The sequence below is a fragment of the Polyodon spathula genome, chromosome 37 (assembly GCF_017654505.1).
Source record: "Polyodon spathula isolate WHYD16114869_AA chromosome 37, ASM1765450v1, whole genome shotgun sequence".
Taxonomy (NCBI): Eukaryota; Metazoa; Chordata; class Actinopteri; order Acipenseriformes; family Polyodontidae; genus Polyodon; species Polyodon spathula.
The window spans coordinates 801579-813543 of record NC_054570.1 but is presented as its reverse complement, the minus strand read 5'-3'; the positions used below and the strand labels follow the sequence as shown (position 1 = coordinate 813543).

Genomic DNA, 11965 nt, shown 5'->3' with positions numbered 1-11965 from the left:
CATTTTGAAAAGAGTGAAGGAACAGCAGCTTGGGTTTGTGAGGATCGCTGCGTTTAAGAGAGAACAGCGATCCACACAAACCCAAGCAGCTCCTTAATTCACTCTGACCGATCGAGACCCGAGACCCTCGCGGGATTGCTGCTGCCGTCTCATGGAATATTGATGCGGTGTCATTGAAGTTTCTGACCCTGAAAACAGGTCACAAGGACAGAATTCAAAGTTAACAGGGCATCCTACATTAAACACCCATACAAAATCAAAATAGTTTATTTGTTATAGTTCTGAATCATAGGGGAGAGGGGAGGAGGGACAAAGCAGAAGGATGAGGTGGATTCAGTCAGCTACTTTTTCAGAAGTACACAGTGTATATATATTATTATTATTTTCATTTAGCAGTAAATCATATTTAGGTTTTAAAAAGGTTCACTATATATATTAGCTTTTTTTTTTCACACCCCATGAAAAGAAACATACAAGATAAAAAATTAACTATACAAAAAGCATAGCAATAAAAACACATCCATAACAGTGATAATAATAACAGTAATATCGATAACAGCGACATGTATTCTGATGCAGCGTTTCCCCAGTGTTAACACGAAGCTAACAGTCAATATTAGCACAATAGTTTCCCTTTGTAATTCTTTCTCTCTCTCTCTCTCTCCTATATTAGCTGTTTAAAACACAGGGAGGATCGCACTTTCACAGGGGCACGCTCTTGTTTGTGTGAGATGCAAGAACAGATCTGTTGAGACGGGGCTTGTCACCAGACCTGCTCTCCACTTACAAATATGAATTAGAGTCATATAGCAGACGCTTTTATCCAAAGCGACTTAGAGACTAGGGGGGTGAACTCTGCATCATTAACAACAGCTGCTGCAGAGTCTCTTCCAATAGGACCTCGCTTGTTTGACGTCTTATCTGAAGGACGGGGCACCCCCTGGGGTCTCACAACACAGAGCAGAATCAGATCAAAATGTTAGAAACACCTGCCATAACACTGTCAACAGGGGGAGGGGGCAGAGCCAGATTGGCCAGGAAGCAAGGATCTATAGAGGGCGCTCTTGACAATTTATTTTTCTTTAAAAAGAAAAAATTCAAGTCAATACTTGTATGGCAGGCAGGGGGTTGTAATATTAATTTTGTTTTGCACCACCCTCTCTCCCTCCAGTGAGTCTATTTGAATAAAGCTGTGCTGACTCTTCAGTGTAACAGCCCTTGGAAGACCAGCGCTGCACTCGTCAGAAGCAGACAGATTCAGCAGTGCCAGCACACAGCAGGTTCAACACTAAACAGAATCTCTGTTTTATAGTTCCAAATAAGTCACACTAATGGAAAACTTTCTACTACAAGTCTCTGTATGTACAGTGTACGCTACTCACAGAAGAAAAAAAGTTATATATATGGGGTTTATAATGTACTAGCACTAGGTTTGAATTATTTCCAAGGGATCCTTTGACTGTCTCTCGTCCCCCTGTCTCTGTCTGGTTCGTCCCTGCTGCCTGAGTTGTGGTTTGTTTGTTTTCTTTAGGTTTACAGTAAATATTCCTTCTTCCCCTCCCGGGTCTCGCTCCCGTTCAGGAAAGCCTCCTGCACCTCTCCGTGCTCATCCAATCCACTCGCCTCGTGGGTCAGGTATGAACCTGTGGGAAAAACACCGAGCTTAGAGGACTGCTATCTGATTATACAGGCACTGTACAATCCAGGACAGTCACTGTATAATCCAATCCAGGTCAGTCACTGTACAATCCAATCCAGGTCAGTCACTGTACAATTGGATTATACAAGCTAGAATACAACTATTTGTATCATCGATCTGAAGTTTACCAAATTGATTGTGCATCTGTGTGTGTGTGTGTATGTATACATGTGTGTGTGTATTTGTATAGTCACACGTGGTTCTTACCTTTTTGATTGACAGAGCACCAGACGGTTACAATGAGCACAGTGATCACTCCGAACACCAGCACGGCCAGAATGCCTCCAATGATGGAGTAGGGAAGGTATCTCTGTGCCTCCACAATCGCACCCGGGTCTGTGGGGAGCACAATCAACATCGCTATTAATATTACTAACATAGCCATTAACAACATCCTCCTGCTGCTGCAGCGCCAGTCGAAGCAGAAAGGGTCCCATTAATAGTGCATGTCAAGCTCTGCCCAGTTCAGATTAACCAACGTCACAAAGGCTCCCATTGACAGCAGCCAGCACGGCACCGCTGAATATTATTTATTTATTTAAATTAAAATGTGAAGGCTGAAGGAGGAGGGATGTGATCTTGTTGTCCCGGTGAAGGCGCCAGTCACAATGCTGCTCTGCTTGAGTTCCCAAAGTGTGGTTTTGTGAACGAGAGATGAGGGTTATTAATGATTAGTGATTATTAATGGTTACTGTACCTTTGAATTCAATGACAGGATGGATGTCTGTATGAAGGGAAAACAAAACAGAAATCAACAACATGTAGGGTGACAAAATATAAAAATATTATTAATGACGAGGGGTTTGGAGTTCAGGGTTAGATTTATTAGAATTTCCTTTTACAGTTTTAGGGTTCAGTTTTAAAATTTTCAATCCGTAATTATTAAACCCTTATAGGGCTGGATTGAGAAATGCCAAGAGAAACACGATAAATTCAACTGCGAAACTTTTTGAACAAAAACCTTTCCAAACGACTTCAAACCATTTCAGCATTTGAAGACGCTGAGAAAGATTAATGGAAACGTTTGCCATTGAATTTACACCGAAGACTCTTTTGCACTCTTTTTTTGCACTCTTCAGATTATTGCACCATTCTACCAGCAGGTGTCACTACAGCCCCACATATAGCACTGCCCCCTCCCTTCACCTTCCTGCACTGTTCACAATTCGCTCGGTTCAGAAGGTAAGATGCTATCAAGTCAGCCTGACAATTAATGCCTCGCAATAATGATTACTGAGAAGGAGTCACGTTTCTTTGCTCAGTCTGAGTGTCTCTCAGTGTCAGTGTGTGTGTCAGTGTGGACAGGCATTGATCACCAGCGAGGGAGGAGAAGTCATATAAATAATTAGAATCAGAACAAGCAGCAATGACATAAAACATTAATTCCAGTTCTAAATCACAAACCGCGGCATGATCAACGAGATAAACAGCCGGCTTCTTAGCTGAGCTGCGCCTCTCGTTAAATAAGACACCCACTTTAATTAGCGTGGAGTCGTTAAAACAGCAGACTGTGGGATTTAGGGACTAGAAGAGAAAACTCATTTCCCCCGGATCTCTCTCGATGGTTTATTTCTTCGCTCAGGCCCAAGCTGCTCTTTCTGCTGGCGGTTTTGGCACGGCATCTCCAGCAGGAGGCAGCGTGTTTATTGTTTACACTGTGGCAGACTGCACTCCAACAAAATCATTAACAGCCTAGCGTCCAACCCCCCCCCCCATCTCAGTGTGTGTGTCTCCATGTCAGTGTCCGTCTGTGTCCCAGTGTCCCTCCTTACCGTACACCACCAGTGTGTACTCATCAGCTGTGCGCCCGTACTTGTTGCGTCCCTCGCACACGTAGGTCCCATTGTCCAGCGCGCTGAGCCGGGGGATGCTGAGCAGGGTCCCCTGGATCTCTGTCCTCTCTGGGAGAGAGTCGTTGAGCCGGGACCACAGCACCGTGTGGGGCCTGGGGGAGGGGAGAGGGACATTACTGACAGACCAGGGGGGAGAGAGGTTAAAGAAAGGGGCTAGTTACCCCAGGACCTGTTCAAATCCCATCTCAAACACTGACTCCGTGTGTGCGCACGAGAGACCCTGGCGAGTCACTTCACCTCCTTGTGCGCCATCCTTCGGATGAGACTCAAAACAAACGAGGTCCTATTGGAAGATACTCTGCAGCAGCAGTTTGTCCGAGTCTCTTTGGATAAAATAATACTAACACAACAGTGTGGAGTGTGACAGGGGGAGCAGGGAAGTGTGAAATAACAAAGCCATGGGGGCAAGTTACATTGGGTTTGCAGAGATGATACAGTCCAGCGACAGGCTGTCCCCTTCTCTCATCACTCCGGGGGGGTGCTGAATCTCCACTGTCGGGGCGTCTGAAAACAGACAGAGACACATTCAGAAACCTGCACAACCTTGACAGAGCCTCACCCAGGCAGCTGCTTCTTAATTCACTCAGAACGGTAAAACCAGCCCCGATCCACACCACAGACCCTCGCCCCGATTGTCCACAGGGAAGGAAATAAGACTCCCGCTGCCCAGCAGTGTGATCCATTCCTGGTTTCACAGAGTTTAATAATGAGACACTCCTGAGCTTGTTAGCTGATCATGCTGGGAGTGAAACTGCTGTGCAATAGGAGTCCAATTGCCATCACTGCTAAGCCTGGACGCAGCTTTTCTGAGCATTTTATTGATTTAAAAAACTGTGACTCAGTCTGCTCACAAAAAATATAATAAATCAAAATCTTTGACAAAACAAATTAAGGCTGCATTTTGCTGGTCTCTTGACCGACAGCATTTGCGTCTAACGTAATAACTAGAGAGATCCGGCGCACAGACACAGGGTCCCCTTCATTGAGTTTCTTCACTTTGTGAACACGACTCATCCACAAATTTAATTAAGAAACTCTGTCATAACAATGAAGTGACAGCTCCACTTCCAACTGCAAAGCGTCCCGCTGTCAACAGCCTGCAGAAACCTCAACAAGATAACCCAGAGACTGATGAGCGAGAGTGGACTGCAGAGAGAGAGAGAGAGAGAGAAAGGGATGAAAGATGAAAGGCAGCCTCATCAAGAAAGAGCCGGATCAGAGAGGCAAGATGCTCTGCTGGACAAGGGAAAGGGAGAGGAGATCTCAGCTTTACTGTCAGGGACGTTGACAGATTCAGAATGAAAAAGTTAGATCAGTCACTCACAGTGCACGTCGAGGGCGTGCTGTGTGATCTTCCTCTGGCTGCGCAGGGCAGGATGGGTCGCCTCGCACGTCACGAGGGCCCCGTTGTCCCTCTTGCTGACCGCCAGGCGGATGGTGTTGGACACGCTGACCGTCTTGTCATTGTCCTGCTGGCTGGTCACTCCTGAGAGAGAGAGAGAGAGAGAGAGAGAGAGAGAGAGAGAGAGAGAGGCTTCAAAACACGGCATCATTCAAACACGGCACGCAGAGCCAGACTGATCAGTAATAATAATAATAATAATTTCAGTAGATGAAGTGATTCTCAGAGATATCATCTGATTCTAAGTGTCTCAGAGCGTCTCTCTGTGTGTGTGTCTCAGTGGATTGCCTGTCAGTGTGTGTGTGCGTGTGATTCAGGTGTCCTCAATGCCAGCGCTGTTCCAGCTCTCATTCCTTCTGACCTTTAATCACAGTACAGCATAGGAAAGGTGAGGGCTTTCTGTTAATAGCGACTGAAATACTGCACCCCCCCCCCCTCCCCCTCTCCTCTGTTTTTTCCAATGACAGGATGCAGTGCTCGTTTTTCTAGATTTTTCTGTTTCTACATTCCCCCCCCCGCCCCCAGCCCAACCCAACCCAACCCTGACCCTGACCCCCATCCATCAGCCAGATGTGAAAAGAAACACTGGCATCAAGCAAGGGTTCTTATTAACACGATCACTGGACCTCCCTTTAAAACCCATTCTGTCAGCTCTTATTAGCTTTATTATATGTAAAAATTCTTTACATTTGCTGCATTAAATTTTGGCAAATATAAATTTGTCGTCATGCCTACAAAAACCATTTGAATTTGTGAGATATGGGGAGAGAAAGGAAGGAGTGGGTGGGGGGGGTTTGGGGGGAGACAAATCAGCACATTCTGGAAATTGTTGACATTTAAGTCCCGTCCCCCCCCCCCCCCCCGTGAATGTTGCTGTGACTCTGACACAGGAGGAGCCTCTGAAATATCAAAGCCTGCGTGCTCAACGCAGCCCCATTGGCTCTGCTGCACCACGCACACCAGGCTTGCTGGGGCTCTGTATAAACAAACACGACACTGAGCGAGACAGCACACGCTAACCCAATCCATTTAACACAGTGTGCAATACTGCAGCTGAAACACACATGGGAACCATTGCTCTGTGCGCTAGACCCTGAGCAAGTCACTTCGCCTCCTTGTGCTCCATCCTTCAGATGAGACGCAAAACAACCGAGGTCCTATTGGAAGAGACTCTGCAGCAGCAGCTGATGCAGAGTTCACCGCCCTAGTCTCTAAGGCTCTGTGCATAAAAGCATCTGCTAAATGACTCAATAATAATAATAATAATAATAATAATCCATGGGTATTGTTATATATGACAAGGTCTTGTTTGATAAACAGCTCAGAAAGGCTTGCATGCTAAGTGTCAGAGCTCTGACAGCTTATAACAAACACCAGCATTGTCTCAGATAAGACTTCCACACGCAGAGAAAAAAAACAAAAAACATTCTACACCATTTGAATCGTAAATAAAAATGACAAAACACACACACTGTCCGTGTGTCACTCAACAGGTCCCTCTTGAAAAGCAGGATTGTCAGCCCCGGAGCCGAACTTCGAGTTCAGAGAAACATTCAGACTGAAAAGGAATTGAACTGCTTTGAAAAAGCTAAAACAACAAAAACAAGGAGGTGACGAAGGCCAAGGCATTTTTCACAGACGTGGAAAGAAATCAAAACTCCACACTGCAGAGCGCTCTACTAGTATAGGAAAGAGAGCTCCACTCTCAACACTGCAGAGCGGTATAGAGGTCTATAGGAAAGAGATCAACACTGCAGAGCTTTAGGCGGGGCTATATTCCAATAAATTCTCGCTTTTATAAATCAGTTTAACCCCCCCAGGTACAGTGCGATTCCTCTCTGCGTGTGCAGTGCGATTCCTCTCTGGAATCTCTCTCACCTGGTATCTCCCGGCGGTCTCTGTACCAGCGCAGTGTGGCCGGGGGTTTGCTTCTGGGAGCAATGCAGGTCAGCTCCATCACCCCTCCCTCCACCACCTGCTCCTTCACTTCCACTTGAGGCTCTGCAGGGGGCACTGTGGTGCAGAGAACAGAGTCAGAGACACACAGCCCACCCCCCTTCCACTCTGTTCTAAACCCTGAACTAAACCAAACTGAACCAATTCAACCCTCCAGCCATACCCTGAAGTGACTAATAATCTCATGTAAAACCTGGAGTGGAATAGCCCATCCAGGACCGGGATTGGACACCACTAGTCTCTTCAATCCAGGGATGGACTCGAGACTCCTGCTGCATCGGACAGTTTCACCGGGTTTTATTAGCAGCTTGATCAGTCCCCAGTGTGTCTAGGAATCAAGCTCAGGTGTGTCTTATTAAACTCCTAGTGAAACCAGGAATGGATCACACTGCTGTGCAGCGGGAGTCTTAACATCTTTGAAATCCATCTTAAGCTAGTCCTAACTAAGGAACTCTGAAATATTAATTACAGAAGACTGTCTTAATCTTGTTAAACTAACCAAATTTGAATGATAAGTTAAGTAAAAATAAAAAAACAATGACTATTAAAATCTGAGGAAACGAGTACTAAACAAGCCCATTATTACGCTGTATTGTGGAGACTTGGATCATTAAATTTTTTTATTACAAAACAAGTGGAATGTGAAATTGACTCAGTGTCGGTTTAAATTAGAATAAATTAAAATGAATTCCCATCGGGGAGGAGAGAAAGAGAGAGAAGAGGGAGGGGAGACTGAGAAAGGAGAGAGACAGAGGAGGGAGGGGAGATTGAAAAAGAGAAGGAAGGTGAAATGAGAGGTTTGATTTGGAGGGAGAGAGAGAGAGAGAGAGAGAGAGAGAGAGAGAGAGAGAGAGAGAGAGAGAACACACCCACATCCACACAGACTTCCTATTAAAGTATCTAGTTTTCTGACAATTTTTTTTTTTGTGTTTGTTGCAAATCCTCAGTTCTGTTGCAGAGATCAGAGAGCTGAGAAAACAGATTCAATCTGTGTCTGGATTACAAAAAAAAAAAAAAAAAGAATCACAGGAACAGCATTCTCCTCTCGCGCTCTCTCCCTCTGGCTGTCAGATACAAATGCAGATTCACAGCGAAAACACTGTCAATTTTATTTATTTATTTTATAATAAGACCAGTCCGGTTATTGATCAGAATGGCTTTTATTTTTGCATGATTTCAGCTCGTTTCCTGCACACCACGTGGCCGTGCCTTTACCAGGGGAGACCCTCGGGGGACCCCTGCACACCCTGCGGCCGTGCCTTTACCAGGGGAGACCCTCTGGGACCCCTGCGCTCCCCTGACTCCCCCTGTCGTAGCGTCGAGTTCAGGGCGCTCCCGAGAGGGGCTGCACTGTGCTTACTCTGCTCTTGGCATTACATCACCGGCACGACCGTGCGAGCTCTCGGCCAATCAGCAGGCTGGGGGAGGTGCCAGGGGACCCCGCGTGTCTCACGCACACACACAGCCCCTTTCATAGAAACAGACGTTGCAGGAAACTGACCTTTCCATTGTGAAAACACCAGCTGTAGAAGGGACTGCTCAAGCCATGCTTTCAGATCGCATCTCGCTTCCTAGAACCACCCCCCCCCCCCCCCCCCCCCGAGTGGGAGCGTGTGTGCATGCGTGTCTTTCAACAGCATCTTGCCCGTTGTTAATCAACCAGCAGGCCAACTTACCAAGCACTGTGAGCGTCGCCACCTGGTGGAGGGTGGCATCGGTGTAGAGCTGGCAGAAGTACCCCCCCTCATCCTCCACCCTGACATCAGACAGAACGATCTTCACCAGCCTCGGAGTGAACTGAACCATCTGGAAACGCTCGTCCTTCAGGGCTGGGGAGAGAGAGACCGCGCGTGCGCGCATTGATTTCTCATTCAAAAACACCAAAGCCACACCTCCATCAGCACACACACACACACTGCTTCAACATGCAGATTTGCTGTGTGTAGGTGGATGGATTACCGATGTGGGATTTCGCCTCTAATTCTTTCTTGCTGCCAGCTCTTCAGTATGTTTCTCCGAGTCAGGAGTAGACCTGCCAACACAAGCTGCTCATTCTGTAGAGAACAGCCTGGCTAGCACCCAGCCTCCCCAGCTCCGCAGTGCAACGGATCAACTCCCTGTTCCACTGACTGGATCAACACAAGCCCTGCGCTGCACTGCACTATACAATGCTTCTCTATGCTTTACCATGTTTTCACTGTCTTGTACGACACACATCTATGCAACGGGAGTCTTACTTCCACACCTGTACAAACCTGGAATCAAATCCCACCGGAATTATACAAGCAGTCATTAAAGTGCAACCACGAGGTTAAATCAAAATATTGAAAATGACGTTCTCGCAGTTTGATTTATTTTGAAGGATTTCCAGGCCATGCAGAGCCTTTAGCTGCAGATGTAGTTGATTCAGGGGAAGCACAGGGGAGAGGAGAGCAGAGGGGGAAGGAGATTCAAAAGGACAAACTTTTCCACTAGAAGTCTCAGTGTCTTCCAGACAGTTGAAACATCTGGGGGGGGGGGGGGGGGGGGGGGGGGGGGGGGTAGTGAACATTAATAACATGAACAGGAGGCAAGATCATTTTAAAAGCCGATTGGAAAAGGCGATAACGTTGACAAAGCCAATAAGCAGCAAGACTATGGATTTCAAAGCCTTGAGCGGCGAATATATAGGGAGTGCCGACAGGAAGAACTCAAAAGATGCTTCGTGCAGCTCTCCTGCAAAACACAGGAAAATGATTCCTTAGAGCGTTCTCAAATAACGAGCGCCTGTTTTAATTAGTGGAACGTCTCTCTGGAATAGCTGCTCTACTCCCCAGTACAGCGAGCAAGCAGGTTATTCGTACGGAATTGATCCCAGCCTGTTGAAACGTGCAGAACTGCAAGAATCACACCCAGCGATTAGATAAAAACGCTGGAGAGAATAAACAGATACAAAAAGCAGCCACTTTTTATATGGTTAAAGAAATGAGAAAGAAAGAAAGAAAGAAAGGAGAGATTCTCTGGCGTGAGACACACACCATCTCTTGTGGAGTCTGTGCTAGTCGTCGTGTGGGCTGCCCTTGTTGTAAATGGATTCTCACTGACCCCGCTGTGTACAGGAGAGTCGATTACACCACTGGATGCCCTGAAATCAATGGCACTGTGTCTCCGACATCATGGGAGTGAGTGAGAGACGCAGGAGGCAGAAAGGAAAAGAAAGGCACAGAGAGAGAAGAAGAAAAGACCAATTTTACAGCTTATTACAGTCCCTCTGAAAACTCTGCACAGCACGGAAATCTATAAATCGCTCCCTTAAAACACTTAACTCTGATGGAGGAGACTTACAAAAAAAAAAAAAAAGGTTTACTGGCACTTTTTGCAATTGTCTCTCCACGATTACACTGCACATTTACCACAGGTTTACTGTGCTTTCACACACTTTGATTTTACTGTAAGGAAACTTTTATAAAAGGGCAACTAGATGAAACACTGCTCTGCTTGACTCTGTCTCTTCTAGTTTCAGTAACACTGATGAACACTAGAGCCCAGACACTGGTCTGCTTGATCCGGTCTCTGCTCGGTTTCCTGTCAGCGCCTCTATCTCTGGGTTGCTCACCTCGGGTCCCGTTGAAGAATAGCGTCTGTCTGTAGGGGTTCTGGATGACCACGATGGACCCGTCATAGCTCTGCAGCTTGCAATTGATCTCCGCCCGGCCGCCCTCCGTCACGGTCACGTTCTCTGCTTGCAGCGCCTGGGCCGAAACTACAAGAGGGAGAGAGAGAGAGAGAGACGCGCAGACTGAGGATCAGGCAAATCCCATGCAATTCACTTCACCAAACGCTGGTCTGCTTGACTCTGTCTCCTAGTTTCAATCACACTGACGAAGGCACTAAATCGAAACTAATCCAAACTGATGACTGGATCAGAAGGAACCAGTGAGCAGACAAAGCCAGTCCTGCCCTCATTAATATTCATACAAGCCAATCAAGCTGCTCCAAATCAGCACTGAGCAGAGGCAGCAGCTCCAATCAGCACGAAGACAATAGAGAAACCCCGCGGCGGACTCCTGCACAGTTAATGCAAAACCCCTATTCTCAGTATCTGGCTCTTATTCTTGATGTATTTTTTGTATACAACTGGCAAGATAATAATAACTCACGCTAGCAATATTATCACTGCCCCCCCTTCAAAGGGAGTGTATTACCAAGGCTAGACAAAGGATTCTTACCTCTTACTTCTCTAGCAATATAATCTGTGGCATCCCTTCAAAGCAGTGCTTACCAAGCCTGTTTTAAAATCAATTCTCCGACATTCAACCTCACAACAGATATAAAAAACAGTTTCCCCATGGGCATTCTGTGTGTCTGTGGCAGATATATATATATAATAATTATATATATAATATATATGGTATATATATATATATATATATACACATCTGCCATATATATATTATATATACACCATAATTATATAATATTATATATATATATATATATATATATATATATATATATATATATATATATATATATATATATATATATATATATATATATATATATACACACACACACACACACACACACACACACACACACACAGCGTTGTGCTTGAGCCCAGAACAGAGATCAATGGCAAAGTAATTACACTGGATAGACTGGCTAATCTAGTGAACACAGAGCGAGGAGAGGGAAAACACAACATGCTCAACAGAGCAGAGCAGAGGAGAGAGAGAGAGAGAGAGAGGAAGGGTTGAGCACTCTACACTAATTATAAAATAATTCTCTATAAATCAAGACCCCTCAGATGTAATAAAATACAAACCCGCTACACTGCAATGGAAACTTCATAAAGCACACTGCGTGATCAACCTGGACTGGCTTCTCAAGCTGCCCCCATTAACACCACCACCAGAACACACTCTCACTGCTCTTTACTTCAAACTAATATACTCACATGCCAGACAGCAACAGGCAATCACAACCCAGCATCCCAGTACAATACGAGAGACAGGACCTCTGTCCATCTCTACCAGTCCCATACGAGACACAGGACCTCTACGTGTCTCTACC

At 45.8% G+C, this 11965-nt stretch overlaps 1 protein-coding gene across 2 annotated transcripts; it reads right to left on the bottom strand.

Annotated features, from left to right (window-relative positions):
• Positions 1-251: 251 nt before the first annotated feature.
• Positions 252-11965, bottom strand: LOC121304227 (cell adhesion molecule 4-like). Of its 2 annotated transcripts, XM_041235237.1 has the most exons (10): positions 11850-11965; positions 10506-10652; positions 8587-8739; positions 6833-6967; positions 4877-5038; positions 3966-4056; positions 3472-3644; positions 2397-2423; positions 1907-2035; positions 252-1643 (listed from the first exon to the last, which is right to left on the bottom strand). In XM_041235237.1, the coding sequence occupies exons 1-10, from the start codon at positions 11932-11934 to the stop codon at positions 1534-1536; spliced, it is 1212 nt and encodes a 403-aa protein (XP_041091171.1). In that variant the 5' UTR covers positions 11935-11965; the 3' UTR covers positions 252-1533. The 2 variants fall into 2 exon arrangements, with proteins under 2 accessions (XP_041091171.1, XP_041091172.1); XM_041235238.1 differs by lacking the exon at positions 2397-2423 and having other exon boundaries at positions 11850-11964.